The sequence below is a fragment of the Macrobrachium nipponense genome, chromosome 41 (genome assembly GCF_015104395.2).
Source record: "Macrobrachium nipponense isolate FS-2020 chromosome 41, ASM1510439v2, whole genome shotgun sequence".
In the NCBI taxonomy this organism is placed as follows: Eukaryota; Metazoa; Arthropoda; class Malacostraca; order Decapoda; family Palaemonidae; genus Macrobrachium; species Macrobrachium nipponense.
In genome coordinates this window covers 45,377,695-45,395,194 of record NC_061102.1, presented here as the reverse complement: position 1 = coordinate 45,395,194, position 17,500 = coordinate 45,377,695, and the positions used below count along the sequence as shown (strand labels likewise).

Here is a 17,500-nt window from a genome sequence, read left to right as displayed (position 1 = left end):
TATATATATATATATATATATATATATATATATATATATATATATATATATATACATATGTTCATGCAGTAGCATTTTCTTGTCAAGGAAAGAACATTTTATTCCGTAAAAGCTTCTCTCATGAAAGATTTGAGCTAATAAGCAGATTTATTATAGAAAAACAAATACTTATTTCAATTGGAAGGTTTTCAATTTTTGCTTACGTTTAGAAGGGAACTTGGAAATAAAAAACATTTTGATTTACATTTTCTGATATTACTTCAGCAATAAAGTAATCCCGTTTTGTTTTGTTTTTCAAGCTCTATATATAATTTGTTCTTGCTCTATATGACGGAAATGGGATTTCGTGTTGACTGCTCAGGTCGAATACGCCCACGATTCTTTATCAAATTCCTGCGCTCATAACGCCACAAACGGGCCGCATATTTCCGAGCTGTAACCGAATACCAACCTTCCCCAAAAAAGCGGGATGCCATGTATCAAAAACTAACCATAGAATTTTCTCGAAAATAATCTCATTAAGTTTCGAACACCCAAGTAACAGAATTTAAATACTTTGAACCAACCTAACCTATAGAGTAATGCCCCCCCCCCCCAAAAAAAAAAAAAAAAAAAAAGGAGGGGCCGGTGTAGTACTAGTATATGTCCCAAATTTGCGAACAGGACACAATTCTCACGGATTCTGCATAATATTTATATTAATTGAATTCATGTGCCATTGTTTTAGTAGATTTTAGACATACAGTCAATGGAGCGAGAGAGAATTTTACCAAGTGAAACAGATGAAATTGTTTTTTCTGAGTATGATTTAAGAAAATTTTCTCATCCCATAAAAAAATCACAACATCATTGTTTTCCTATTAATAGGCGTAGTTCTAGTTATAGAAGTTACTGCTAAAACAGATATTTAATTAAATCTGTGGATCAATTCCTCGTTCCATTCTCTGGCAATGTTTACAAAAGCCATGAAAAACACCTTCAGAATTTAAAGATTTTTTAAAGTCATTACAATTTTACTGTACTGTGGAGTATGGATGTGCTGCAAATTATGTAGATTAAATTAATTGTTTTTTTTACAACAGTGTTTGTTTATATGAGAGGCGAAAACCCATCTTTTGCTCTATTTTATCATATTTTTTTCGTCTCTTTCTCTGTCAAAACTTTGGCTTTCATTCCCCTGCCCATGTTACCTTGGTCTAGCATGACAGCCAACACATTCCACAGATCCTAATTGTAGGGCGTGTTTGAGACTTCAATCAATCTTTCTAGTTGGTCCCTTGTAAGTATATTTTATTTGAACCCAATGCACATAAGATTCTTTCCCGCTGAGATGGCATTCATCACCGACGAATGATGGAGACAGCCAGACGCATCAGTCAGCCAATCACCTTAAGGCAAGCCCTCAGTCGTAGACAGCCAGCATTTGGAGCCTTAAATGACAGCCTGTGCCTCTACTCTTCATCACGAAAAATTCTAAATTCTTATGCAACACCCTCCGTAATTTCATTATGCTTTTATTGTGCTGATTGTTAACTGTAAATGATAAATATCTCCAGTTATCTTGACACAGTTCAGTACTACCGACTGACTAATGTAGCCTGGCTATTTTGCAAAAATTAAGCTTTGCAGGATCAGGGTAGGTCCGAGTGCCCTAATTGTTGTTATCAAAGGAGGCTTTGCAATACATCCTTTGATAACAACAGTTAGGCTATTCGGACCTACCCTGATCCTACCTCATTTATGTTAAGTTAAGTATATCTTAGTTTTACCAGACCACTGAGCTGATTAACAGCTCTCCTAGGGCTGGTCAGAAGGATTAGACATTTTTACGTGACTAGGAACCAATTGGTTACCTAGCAACGGGACCTACAGCTTATTGTGGGATCCGAACCACATTGTATCAAAAAATGAATTTCTATCACCAGAAATAAATTCCTCTGGTTCCCCCGTTGGACCGAGCCGAGAATCGAACTTCGGAACTCGGACCACCGGGTTGGTAGCCGAGCGCAAAATACACTCGGCCAACGTGTAACTACCTCATTTATGTAAAGCTCAGTGAGATATGGGAAAGATCTCCCGAAATATGATGATGGCTCTAAAACAAATGATATATTTTTTTTTTTTCTAAACAGCGAAGACTGAATCATAAAAAGAGGGTCGTTCCGTACTGTTGTTTTTATTTATAACTTTTGTCTTCAGTAAATAACTTTATGTGCCTATTCATAAAACACTCCATGTGAACCAAAAAAGAAAGAAAGAAAAAAAAAAACTAATCGGTTGTTTGAGAAAATGGCGCGGGTGCGTGTATACTGTTAGTATTATCATTAGTCAGCAAAGTGAAAATCATTCATTAGAAAGAAAAGAAGGATTATTATTAATGATATTTTAAATGACGAAGGACCTTTTTCATGAAGTAATCCATTGACGACAAATTAGAATATGGGTCGCATTAGATATAGGGATTGTGTATGATTCGTATTACATATCTGAGTTGTATGTACAAAATAAATTAGTAGTTTCGATATAACTCTCATGTCCGGGTGGTCACAACCAGCCCCCTTACCCCGTCACGCTACAAACGAACCTTTTTTAGCTTGAGAGTCTTCCTCCAGAGGGTCGAAAATATTCCATCTGTCCAGTCGTTAGTTGCGACATCCAGTCTCCCAAAACATCTGGCAGAGGTAATTGCTTTAGGATTCATTTACGTAGTTCTCTGTTAAATTGGAATAGAAAAAAAATATATTAAGCCGCCATTTAACTAACGGCATGTTTATCATTATTCCCTTATGTATCTATCGGAAGCAGATCAGGCTGGACTTTGGGGCAACAGAGGGTAATTTTCTTTAAAGGAAGGTGTTACATCTGGCGAATGGGATAAAGAATAGGTAATTGATATTGAACCTGTATTGTATTATTACTGTCATTATTATTCAGGCTTGCAAAGAATGTGTGGTAATTGGAAGGGGGTCACAGAAGGTAAAAAAAAGAAAAAAAAAAAAAAAACACGAGATCAGTTGGTTAGAAAAGGAAAAATAAATTTTAAAATTGATAAACAGTTCGTGGAGTTAATATGTACCAAAAGCTGAAATAGTGATAAACATGTAATTACGAGAAATAGGGGCGAATGATAAAAAAGGAGTGCAGTTTTTTTATTGGTACGTCAGGTTTACAAAAATTTGAAATATACATAATACATCATTAAATCTTTTAAAGTAAATAAACAAGCCAACAGGGGCCATTGACTTGAAAAATAGCGTCCAAAGAATATGGTGCTCGTTAGGAAGAAGTAAGAGGAAAAGTAAAGGGAAATAGAAAAAGAAGAGATCCCACTTGATTAAAAAAAATGATTATTAAATAGATAAAAAATATATTAAAAGGTAAGAAGAGTATTAGGCTACTTGTGCACTGCGTTTTCCTTGAACTTCCGAAACTTCCAACTGGACATCCGCTGCGAGGTATTTCCACAGTCCAACAGTACGAGGAATAAAAAGACTTCTGGAACTCGGAGGTTCGACAGCGAAACACATTCACTATATACTGTGCTGCTGTTTAGCGAATCTGGCTTCTCTCGGCAGGAAAAGGGGATCAGGGATCAATTGTAACGTGAAAGATCTCTATTGAAATACAACTTAGAAAAAAGTGAAAAAACAAGAGAGTACCCGTCCATGGTCCAAGTCTCCAAGACATAAATGGTATTGTTCTAAAGGGGTCCACAATAATACAAAGTGTAAAAAGTCCGTGTATAATTTTGAAGACTTTACAGAAAGCTTTCGAACCCTTCCCTCGGTTCATCTTCGGTCCAAAATCCCAGGGAAGGGTTCGAAAGCTTTCTGTAAAGTCTTCAAAATTATACACGGACTTTTACACTTTGTATTATTGTGGACCCTTTAGAAACATTATATATACTCTCGTGATAGAGAGTTTTTTTGCCCTAATAAATGGCATTATTAGGAAACAGACCAACTATCACCACGAAACCACTCTATCTAAAAGAGATAATAAATCCTCCAGAAGAAGCAGGACAATCCCCCACACCGGAAAACAGTATTCCAGTGAAGGAACCACAAGTGACCTAAAATACAAATATGTGAGGTCTTGCGAACAATAGCTAACTTTCGTGCGGCATTTGTTGAAAATTTCATTAGGAGTTTCTCAAAAGTTGAATGTGAGTCTAAAGTTAAACCTATCAATGGTTAAAGCTTCAGACTCAATCGGGAAAGTTCCATCCGACTAAGGGGAAGATGGGGTGAGAATCAGTACAAGACCTGCTAATAAAGTGTTTTTGTTTCACTAGAGTTTAGCCTCATACCTCACCGACTACACCATTCCCTGATCCAGTTCATGTCCCGATTGAGGCTGAAGGCAGCTTTATTTCTCATAAGTGGGAGACTTTACTATGCCTACAAGTGTCGCATCGTCTTCATACTGAACAATCTTTTTTTCAGGCCAACAAGCTTATCACTCTTATACGTTAAAATTAACAGTGAACCAAACACTGACTTGTGAAACTCTAGACATAATAGGTTTTGTTTCACTAAAGATCCTGTCCACAACAACTCGCTGTTGTCTGCCTATAAGGAAATCTGGAAGTAATCCTAAAGCATATCCACCCACTCCAAGATTCTGAAGTTTATAGAATGTCCCTGTAATTACTAAATTAAAAGTAGCAGTAAAATCTTTTTTGAATTACTCTGAACTCAAAACCCTCATCAAGGTCCCTTGCAAATGGCATATTAAGTATAAAAGAGCATCACAGGTAGCCTACTGAGTCCTGTAATACATATTTACACTACTTAGCTAACAATTCTTTTAGATTCCACATACTTTATATGGTGGCTTGAAAAAGAATTTTTCATCAACTTTTAAGAATAGCTGGAGAATAAATATTGGCCTGTACTTAATACAGTCTGCAGAATGCCACTCTTTTGGAACAGGCATTGTATTACTAAGCATGTGGCTCATCTGTAAAGATGCTATGTCGACATAATGATCTATAGAATCTACTAAACTTAGGAGATGACATACTATATATTTTTTTTCAAAAACAAAGAATTTTCTTAACATTCCTGGAGCAAAATGCAAATTTTGTAAGAGGAGGTTCAGAATAAAAAGTATCAGGGAGAGGGACATCCCCAGCTGATTGCTTAGTTTCAAAAGCTAGATGAAGCACTTCAGTCTTTTCCCAAGGGCCTGTAACCAATCTACCATCATCTGTTAGTAGAGGTGGGATGAAATATAAGCATGGCCCAAAGATAGATGATATCAATTTGGTCAACCACAGATGAGGCTGAGTAATTCCTTCAAGTTTCCCCGTCAAGGAGTTATTGTAATGTCTCTCTGCTGTATGGTAAGTTCAATTCGCAGCTTGGTGAAACTCACCAAAAGTAGTGTAATTTTCATTGGAACGATTTCGTCTCCATGGGTTGAATTTGGTCTCTTTGTCATGGTAGGCTCGTCTACATATATCTTCAAACCATTTCTGGTCATTTGTCTAAATTTGATGACCTTTCTAGGAATATATCTAATTAAAATAGCCATCAGCATTTTATTCAACTACTGATGGTGATCAGGATTTAATATAGCATCTGTAATATTAAGTGCCTGACTAGCTTCAATAATAAGATCTCAATTGGTTCTGGATTTCAACCAGACCGCTTTTCCAATAGTCGAATCAGGAATATACTGATTAACAGATATGTCTACATCAATGTTGTAATGATCAGAAGTGCCAATATATTCACAGACCTAGGACTTCACAATAACTGGAACACCTATGAATATGAGGTCTAATCTAGTACCAGAATTCAAGGGCAGACCTGCCATGTTGATCTGTGGAATTTGAATCTAGCCACTTACTATCTATGCTTTGCATTACAGTTTCCACAATAATGAATGAAGCTTTTGAATATTGTGACTAATCCTTTCCAAAAGACAGTCATATATAGGATTACGGTTAACAGCAAATATGTAAACAATGTGGAACTTACTGAAAAAAAAAACTTTATGGCATCTACACTCCAAATTTTTCTGATGATAAATAGTTTGTCTAGACTTAGTGTATGCAGCCATACCTTGCACATGTGGAATGTTACGAATATAAATAACGTCAGGGCTATCAAAACCAAGCATTAAAAACTCAAACTTTGACTAATTACTACTTACAAAAACCTCAGATATAAGTATAGAATCGTAGGCATGGATACAATTCTGTAGATCTAGAAAATCTGACTTTAGGCCCCGAATATTTGAGCGAAAGTATTAGGCAATATTTCTAACTGTGATGAGGCCCAAGGTTCAGCTCCATGTCTTCCAAACGAATTAAAATTAAAAACATGAAATCAGTATCAAAACTGATAAATAAACTCATAAGTATGATAATGTACTAAGTTATGCAAATACAGTTGTAGTGAATACCTGTGAGGTTTTCCCAATTTGGTCAGCGCTTTCATCAGGACTTGAATACATTTTGTCTTTCCCGCTCCACTTGGACCCAGCGTCATCATCCCGTGTCGAACTCTCTGGGTTTCATAAAGCTTGAAGAAAGAAAGAGGAATAGTTTTTCGATTAGTCATTTTTTCTTAGGTACAAAGGTTTTGACTTGAGAAAAAAAGAAAAACTCAGAGGACGCAACCCGATTGGATAAGGCATAGTAACATACATTACGTGAATTGGTAGATATTGTTTAAGCGATTATGATAATGGCTGATCAACAGAACTCACTTTCCTTATATTAATGCCAAGTATGGTAGATACTTTCTCCATGGCATTTGTGTCATGGATACCAGGTTGTTTCTTCTCTCACGTTTCAGAATTTATTCTCTAGTTCGATAAGTAGGACAGATTACTAGATGGGAAAACTCTGATTATATATATATATATATATATAATATATATATATATATATATATATATATATATATTATATATATATATATACGAAGTGCCAAGTATCTGGTTACCATTCATCATTTATTACCTCACCAAAAGCCAGACAACTCTGAACCCTCAATAACAGGTACTAAACGACTGAATACTCTAAACTCTAAAGCCAACAAGTGATCCCTTAACAACTTACCAGTATTGCAGAAAATCAGACTAAGTTCATCAAAACAAGTGTGAGGTAATCTTGTAAGTAATTAAATTAATCAAAGGGCATCACTCCATCAGCAACTTTAAAAGTCTAAGTATTTCCCTGATTTCAGAAGTCTAAGTACTTCCCTGGTTCTTAAGTCACTTCAAGTAAATTGAAGGAAAGCAGATTAATCACAACTCTATGTTTCTACCTAACATAAATATAATCAAATGCAAATATACTGGTTAGAAATGAAATACTTATAAAAATTTTAAATACAAAAATTTATTATGAAACTCAAAATTTATAAGTAAAATCATAATATCAGGGAAATTACTGTTACTTGAAAACAAAGTAAAGTATAATTAATTCTTGAATCAATTAAGTTAAATTAAATCAAAATTAATTTATCACAAAATTCAAGAAAATTAAATTCAATTGAAATTCAAAAGTGTTAGGCAATAATTGAAAATTAGAAATTAATTCACAAGTGCTAAACAATAATAAAACTTGAAAAGAAATTCTAAAAAAGTAAATTCAAAAAAATGAATTCACAAAGTGTTAAATTAATTGAATGTGGCAATGATTAAGCAAATGAAAATAACTAAGTCAATTCAATTGTGAATGCAAATTGAAAATATAAAATAAAAAAGGCACACTTCAATAAGAAAATGAACAAGTGCACAAAACAATGGGAAAACAAATCAAAGTTTTTTCAAAACAAACCAAAAATTTAAGGCAATGTGTAAAAGTGGTAAATCTTTTTTTCACTCAAAAACATTGTTAACCATTCCAGTTTTTTACCAAACCTTCGTAACCATCTGTTATTAGTTAACACTAACCACTATTCCTATCAGGTATTAGTTTCTTTACCAAACTATCAAAACCATTAGATATTAGTTATTAGTTAACCACAGTTCTATCCGTTATTAGTGATCAGTTGCAACTAATAAAAATATAACACACTTTACCTTGGTATACCAACTTCTTTCTTTGCTGCAGGCTTCTTTCACTTTACCAAAAACCAGGCGCCGTTACGAAACAATGTTTGTTCAGATTCCACAAAAAACACTAAATAAACTCTAAGAAATATCAAATATGAAATTCTCACAAGTTACGAGTGACCAATTTACATTACGTTAATATAATCTCAAGGATGTCGCAGAGAAAAAAGAGAGAGAAAAACGGGAGAGAGAGATGTGATCGCCTCGCGGTTTTCTAAGATGTAATGTAATTCTCTTCCTTTGTGGAACTGGACTGAGGAGATGACACAAAACGTTTTGAGACAATAATGCTTCTAGAAGCTTCGAAAGCTTACCCAATCTTACTTACAAAATGTGTAACCTCCACGTGGCTTTTGATCAAAGACATACACGTATGAGACGATTCTGTTAAAAAAAAGACATGTACTCTATTCGATCGAACACGGCGCAGAAGGCTTATCACATACGATGACAGATTCCCAAAAAACACAAACAAATGAAGATTTGAGCTCGCTTATCAAACACGTTGACAGATCAGGAAAGCAAAACGGATCTCGGCAGACCCTCTAATCTCAAAGTGTTGACATAATAGGGAAACAATCGTAGTGTCGAATGGACAAAGAAAATCTCTCTCTTTTTACGTCCTACATTATATGTATTCTTTTACATATGTAAAATGCCGAAAATCTGAAACCACAACGAATTTTAAAACATCCTATCTCTAAGCTATCTAGGAGGAATCTGAAATAATGTTTGCACAATTCTACATAACATTTTTATATAGTCACAAAGGGGATATATGCATTTTGAAAGTAGCAATATATAATATATATATATATATATATATATATATATATATATATATATATATATATATATATATATATATTATTTATATATATATTTATATATATATATATATATATATATATATATATATATATTATATATATATATATATAATATATATATATATATATATAATGTATATATATATATATATATATATATATATATATATATATATATATACATATATATTAAATATATATATAATATATATATATATATATTATATATATATATATATATATATATTTTACATGTGTGCGTGTGTGTGTGTGTGTGTGCCTTTAATATCCAATTCGCTCTCCAGCTTGGAACAAATACAATTTCATGTATGTTAACTGAAGGGAATTTTGAGTTGACAATAAATTCGTCCTTTCGTGGATTCCGAACTAGCGGACAGAGGAGAAAATCAGGACCTCAGTAATGTTACCTACTTGGCCAGCAAGTGAGGTTGGCCGAGTCAGTAACTTCACTGAAGTATTGATTTCTCCACTGTCGACTGAGGAGAAATTATGCTTAACTAAAAATTCCCTTTCAGTTGACATGTGTGAAAATATGTTCATTTCTCCTCACACGGATTCGAACTAGTCGACAGTGGAGAAATCAGTACTTCAGTGACGTTACCGACTTGGCCAACCTCACTTGTTGGCCAAGTATGGTAACTTTACTGAAGTCCTGATTTCTCCTCTGTCCGCTGGTTTGAATCCACGAGAGGGCGAATTTATTGTCAACTCAAAAATTCCCCTTCGGTTAACATACATGAAATGATATTAGTTCCAATGTGGAGACTATATTCTCTGGATACTTTTCAAGTCTCAGGAGGCTTAGAAGGACACAGAGAAATTGTTCTTACTTCATTTACACTAGCGATACATACACAAGTATAAGATAACATATAGACAGAAGGGTAGACAGAGAGAGAGAGAGAGAGAGAGAGAGAGAGATAATAAAAAAAGAGAGAAAGAGTTGCGAGAAGCAACAGAACATCCATATGGTGAGGTTGTATGCCTTACCAGCCGTGGGGTAGAAAGGCTTCAAACATTAACACTTCTCCTCTACCCTCAAGACAAACTATATTTGTATGTTTTCTTATACTTGTGTATGTATCGCTGGTGTGAATGAAGTGAGAAAAACTTCGCTGTGTCTTTCTAAGCCTCCTGAGACTTGAAAAGAATCCAGAGAATATACAATCTACAATAAAATACAAAAAGACTACAATACACAGGTGGCCCTCAAATCAATAAAGACGAAAGAATAATAATGCCATTACAAAGGTGAAAGCTGAAAAAGGACAAATATAAAAGTACCCTACATTACTAAAATAACACAGGTATTAGCTAGCATTCCTGAAAATTAGATAGAGGTGATATCTAACCTGGCCGGGGAAATAAATAAAATGCAAAAGAATGGAAATGAAAATAAGAGTAATTCACGGACTGCAATGCCCAAATGACGTAAGTATTCTGACTTCCGATTACGTCGTTGACATAAGAGTATATCGACCGTCTTATTTTACCAAGTGTATTTTGTAGTCGGAAGACTAACGCCGATTTGTGAAGGGAGGTGGTTGAGGTGTACGTAGAGAGAAAGAATTGAAATAATTGTTAACGTCGAAAGTTTTCCTTTATTTTTAACAGCTCACTTATAAAATTCGTACTCTTTGACTACAAAAAGTTTTAATAACAAATAAAGGAATAATATCTTAGAAAATTTGATGTTTATTATGGGTTCGCTCTCACTGTGAGTTAAGAACATATCTCTACTGCATACGGTATTATGCATGGATTTCAAGTGATAATAAGGTAAACTGACAAAGCAAAATGAATACATAAATAAATAAATACGTAAAAACAAACTGCAATAAATGCTAAATATAAAACTACCTGTACAAGCTTCAATGTCCAAGGAGGATGGTTGATTAATCCCATTTCGGCGACAACCTCCGCTATGTTTGTTGTAAGCTGGTTATAATAACCTTTTTCTTGAGCCATATTTGGAAACAAATCGTCAATAAGGGACATGAATAAAGGTTCATCTTGATCTGTAAACAAAAAGAAGAGAAAATATGCTATTTTATAGATATAAATCATATTTCATTCAATGTCAAAATTTGGGGTTAATTTTACATTAAGTGACGTGTCACTGTATGACATATACCTTTTGACCATCAATTGACAGTGAAATTGAAGCCACTTTTATACCTAATAATGAGTAAGGAAAGAAACGGGATAAGGAGACGCTATTATCAAATATAAATGAAGCAAAATGAGTAAGGAAAGAAACGGGGATAGGTAGACACTATTACCCAACATAAATGAAGGCAAATAAGTAGGGAAAGAAGCGCGGATAAGAGAGAAGCTATTACCCAACGTAAATGAAGGAAAATGAGTAAGAAAGTAAACGGGGATTGGGAAACGCTATTACTTAACATATGTGAAGGAAAATGAGTAAGGGAAGAATTGGGGATAGGCAGACACTATTACCCAACATAAATGAAGGAATAATGAGTAAAGAAGGAAACGGAAACTGGGATAAAGGAGACACTATTATCCTACGAAAATTAAGGAAAATAAATAAGGAAAGAAACAGGGGTAGTCAGGCACTATTACCCAACATAAGTCAGGAAATTGAATAAGGAAAGAAACGGATATAAAGAGGCACTATTACCCAAAGTAAATGAAGGAAAATAGATAAGGAAAGAACTGGAGATAAAGGAGACACTATTACCCAACATAATTGAAGGAAAATGAATAAGGAAAGAAACAGGATGTAAGGAGACACTATCCTTGCTATGACCATGATTGATTTACTTGCATACTGGCCGTTGATATCCCAATGACTAGCTCGAAGGTGCACTGGGATTAGTTATTAAATATAATATTCGTGGGGTTGATCATAAACGTTCTAAAAGTTAGAATTCGAACATACAACAGAGCTTTGATCGTCAACTGTAATCTTATATTAAAACTAAACATTCAACTTACCGACAAGCTTTGAAAGGTTCATGTCCCTGAGAACTCTCATGACGATCGTCGCCTCTGAATCCTTGGGATTCGCTCTTTTAGAGGCTCCGAGAGTCCGGAGAACTGATAGAATGTTCCGTAATCCGAAGTCGTAGTGGACCTTAAACGTTAGGGAAGTGGAAATTCATCTTATCATAGTGTATAGAGGTCTTGGGTGGGCGATGAATATTTTAATAGGCGTGCTAGCTTTACCATAAATATTCTTACAAATGTATGTTACACCTTTGTATGTAGTCTTTAGTTTCACAAGTACATGCGAATAAAAGCAGTATATAGGTACCTATCCTTCTAAGGTATTAGTTTTTTATAATGTAATGCCAGAACTGCATGGCTTGAAAAGTAAAAACCATTGTGATAAGCTCTTAATAAAATTTAACTGTTCATTAAAAAAAACGAATGCTATTTTATTTAGTTAGCATCTTGAGCAATAGTAGTAACAGTAACAGTATTAGTTTGAGGAACAGTAACAAAAATGTGTTAGGAAACCTAATCCTTATCAGTTGACTGGCAGAGAAAGGATGCATCAGATCTGGGCTACAGAAAAGCATCGTGAAAATTCACCTGAGAACAAATATGGATTCGAGGTTTTATTTGTCATGTTTTTGATTAGATCAATGAACCCATTTGGCATTAAAGAGGGTGTCATTTACATCGTCAACTATTAGTCGTGTTTTATCATATTAATACAGATTTACACACACAAATGCTTGACCTTTCTTAAAGACAGACTGATAAATTGTCCCCAAAATGGCCCATTGGGGAAGACAGAATGTACACAAGTCATTTATTTCGCATTCTTTTCTCAAACACTACTCCTGCCTTTTCCCTGCTATTTCCCTGAAGCTTCTTTCATCCTGTTTTTATCCTTAGCTTCATCCTCTCCCTCTTCACTTAAAGTAAATCCTAAACAATCAAAATTTCTAACTATTTTCAAGCTACTACCACTTCAGACCCGATGTATCGGTTTGCGGGAATATCTCCAAGACTTTTAGTTGGACAATGATGACATTCTAACAATGTTTGCAACACCCACCCGTAATTAATAATGTTATAGGAGCTAGTCAAATTTCTATACTTTAGGAGTTTACTCTTATGATTTAAAGTTGTAGTTGGTCAGAACCGAAGCGCCTGAACGCAGGCTCCGATATGTCGACTTACTGCCCTTCCTTCGTCAGTTCCCTCCCTTCCTTACCAACAAGCTCCCATCATCCCCTTCGCAAACCCATCCCTTCCACCCCTTCTCTCTCTCGTCTGAATTACACAATACAACTGGAAAATATAAATACATACATTGTACATTATTATATCGCATGATTTTGCCACATTATATAAATGAAATGTGCATATCCCAACATTGTACTGACTGGTTTTTGGTAATGAGCTCCACTATGATGTTCAACCTCATTCTACTGTTTTGTCTAGGAATTGTCACGGGAAAATATATATTTTGATCTTAGATTGTAAGTATGAGTATGGTCGTTTTTCTGTACCTGTTATTCAATTGTTCGTATAATGTGATGAGATAGATAGGGCAATGGGCATAATTATTCTTCAATTAGATGGTGTCAGTAAAATAATGAAATAATTAATGTTACTTCTAAAATTAATAGATTATGATACACACAAGAATTCATAGATTTAATTTTTATTGTCATCGCTGTCAAGTGATAGCTCATCCTCACCATCACATCAGAAGCGACAATGACAAGTTCCATTTTGTCATGGGTATTGTCAGAGGACCTATAATCCTCCTCAAACTTCATAGCTCGCCGAATGCACCTTCACAAATGTAAAGTATTATTAAGGGGTAAAACAAAGATTACTTAGGTTTTTACACTTGGGTTTGATGATAGTTATCACTATAATTTCACTAAAAAATTATCATTGTTTTGCAATTGCTTGCATAAGGCTATACATAAAAAGTGTCATGGTTAATAATGACCTGTTAAGACTTATTTTCAGTGTGCCAGCTTTCCTTTCTTGGCTGAACATATTAGAAATTCGGAGTGCAATTACACATTTGCACATATTTGGGCACATAAGCAAATTGGCCATTGGAAGTGTGATTGTTGCACACCTTCAGTACCCAGCGATAAACCACTTTTTGCGATTGCATGCCGGTGAACATTTATAGTAAATTGCTCAGGAAAATTTACTATTCAAAACTGCAACCGAGCCATAACAGTCATGTACATTAAATACCAATTCATTATTATACAAACATTTCTATTCTTAAACTATTAAACAAAGTTACTATAGAATAACTATGTGTAAGAAATCTATTATCTCCGTGTGTGCAAACTGAAGAGAGAGAGAGAGAGAGAGAGAGAGAGAGAGAGAGAGAGAGAGAGAGAATTCTGAGAAATGGAGGGGGAAGAGGAGTGGGTAGGCGGGGGAGAGCCGGGATAAAAGGATTGGGAGCTTGCTTTTTTTTTTGGGGGGGGGGGGGGGGGGGTGCTGATAAAGGAAGGGCAGTAAGCGACTTACCGGAGCCTGTGATCAGGTGTTTGGTTTCCTGACTGATTACAACTAAAATCAGAAGAGTAAATCGGCGAAGTACATAGATTTGACTAACTTCTATAACATTATAAATTGCGGTGGGGGTGTTGTAAATGTTTTGTGAGAATGTCATCGCTGTCCGACTAAAAGCCTTGAAAGATATTCCTGCAAAACGATTTGCCACATGGTTCTGAAATGGACAGTAGGCCTCTTCTATCTTGTATGAATATCCTATCCCCCTCATGCTTACTGAATGACTTAGCCTTACCTCATACTCGATCTTGCCTTCATACTACCCCATTCAAGATATTCTGCTACTCTCTTATCCAGCTTTGCAAGGCATCGTTTTAGTGGTCATAAAAGGTAATGAAAGTCAGAAACGTGTTGCCTTTATGATACGGTAAACGATTACTAAAACTGAAAACGAAACAAAAAATGCCTAATATTGATCGATAAACATCCACTCCTGCAGGACCCAAATCCCCACCTACTAAATCTTTGCAGTAGTTATTGTTTAATCACTAGCTTGAGTTGTATTTGCACATATTGAACCTTCGTTTCAAGTATCATCGGCCAAAACCAAAGATAGTTGCACTTACTCCATACAAAGAAAATCATCAAAAGTACCTTCTTTCCACGCTAACCCTACATTAAGGGGTCCGTACCTGATGTGCCCTCTCCACTCTTCCCCTTCTATCATAGGCATCATCCTCCACAAAACCTCTTCTCTTCATATCTTCCTTCATTTATCTCGCCATCAAATTCTCTGTCTCCCTCTCGATCTTTTTCCTCTAACAGGTTCCTCCTCCAAAGGTCCTCTTCACTCTCTCCTCGCCCATTCATCTTCAACACTTGCCCATACCACCTCTGTAATCTTATTTATTTATCCAATGCTTAAGATATGTCAAGTTTTTATTCTTATGATCTTTTTTTTTATAACAAATCATTGTTAAAACTATCACCCTTACCACATCTTGGTAAATGATAAATGACGATGTCAATAAAGCTAAAATAAAATTTGCCAAACATCTCTGCTATTAAAAGAGAATGGATTCACTGTGCGGTATAACATTACCATGACAAAGACGACAAAAATCAAAGGTGAAAAAGAAGGAACACACACACACACACACACACACAATATATATATATATATATATATATATATATATATATATATATATATATATGTATATTATATATATATATATATATATATATATATATATATATATATATATATATATATATATATATATATATATATACATATATATATATATATATATATATATATATATATAATATATATATATATATATATATATGTATATATATATACATATAATAATATATATATATATATAATATATATACTATATATATAGGACTGGTAAAAATGTTCTGTAACAACAGAATTCCACTAATAAAAGGAGGCCATAAAAACACCAAATGTAGAGAGAAAGTACTATATTTCAGAGACTGTCTGTCTCTCTCTTCAGGTATATGAAGAGAGAGACAGCAGTCTCTGAAAATATAGTACTTTTCTCTACATTTTGGTGTATGGGCTCCTTTTATTAGATATATATATATATATACATATATATATATATATATATATATATATATTATATATATACACACACACACACACACACACAATAAGATTAGTTATGATAATACCTGTTTCGTTGAGCTGTTCTTCGCCATACTTATAGAGGGGTGAAGGAATTTCCGAGCCAGCGTAATGTTTTCTAAAAACCCACAGGAAGCAAGTTTGACGCGAATGATGATCTGCCGATCGGGGGACCATCATGGCTACGTTGCGAAACTGGATCTTCAAGTTCTCCGGAAGCTCTTGACGACCATGATAACCCAAGTTCTGTCATTCAACAGTGAAAATCGAGATGTGAGTCGTTACCAGCTTTTGCTCGGTATCACGAGATTACACTACCCGTAACAGTCCGAAGGGCAGTCGAACTCTTGTAAGGGCGAAAGATTTGAGAAAGAAAGGTATAATATTTACAGTGTGTGTTTGCGGTTACTGTGCGTCACATGTGATTTTGCCTTTCAAGACTTATTATCTCTTGCCATGCAAGTTCAACTGCGCCACGATTAAAATGGATTATTGAATCTTCACCTGTAAGGGAGTAGGTGGTCGATGTTCTTTTCAAGTACTCGATTATGGTTTTCTAAGTCATGAGCATTGTCAACAAGTGAAGAGGTAAGAGTGAAAAACATCTCTGGTATCTGTAAACTGCATAGTCTACAAACTTTACAAATCATTATTGATGCACAGTATCTTTTGCACATTATATATTTGCTACTGACTGAAAAAAGAAATTGAAGAGAATACTGGGTTTACCAGTGCAATGGGTCACATTCCACAGAAAAAAGTTGTGTACAGTACATCAATTTTTCTTTTAGAGCTACAAGACTAAACCTACCACGAAATGCTCAACGGCTCCTCGACGATGCATTATAGCCAACCTATAAGAATTTGAGAGAATGTTATTACAACAACGTAGATTTCCTGTACATATATACAAAACATAATAATAATAGTAACAATAATAATATAATAATAATTATAATAATAAGCAAGGAAAAAAGGATAAGTAGAAAGTGGTCAAGAGAGGATGTCTAATCCTATATCTCTCTTTTCATTCAAAAGCTGGCCATTTTATGTACAAAAAGCTCGAACTATTAGAGTCTCTATGTACAATATATATATATATATATATATATTATATATATATATATATATATATATATATATATAAATATATAAAGAAATAAACTGTACATATAATCTACTGTGTATGTACAAGGATGTAAGTTATAAAGGAGAGTGGGTAATTGGCAAGACTGGAATAGACAAATTTCCACAACTGAATCCATATAAAAAAAATATTTGAATAGGTTGCAAATTTCTTAAAGTTATTTATGCACAGGTTACAAAGAAATTAAAAAGAAAGACAGAAAATTCGGTGTATGGTCATCAGTCTGCTAAATGTTATTCTCAGTTAACAGGAACTGATTACCTTCAATTCTCAGTGTCTCCTTGGTTAAAT

General features: G+C 34.4%; 1 protein-coding gene across 1 annotated transcript in view; it reads left to right on the top strand.

Annotated features, from left to right (window-relative positions):
• The window catches only part of LOC135212841 (dynein axonemal heavy chain 5-like), a 281,888-nt gene that overhangs the window by 22,440 nt on the left and 241,948 nt on the right, over positions 1-17,500 (top strand). The window contains 1 exon segment of the mRNA XM_064246609.1: positions 17,032-17,044. Within this exon segment, the coding sequence (XP_064102679.1) occupies positions 17,032-17,044 (13 nt within the window).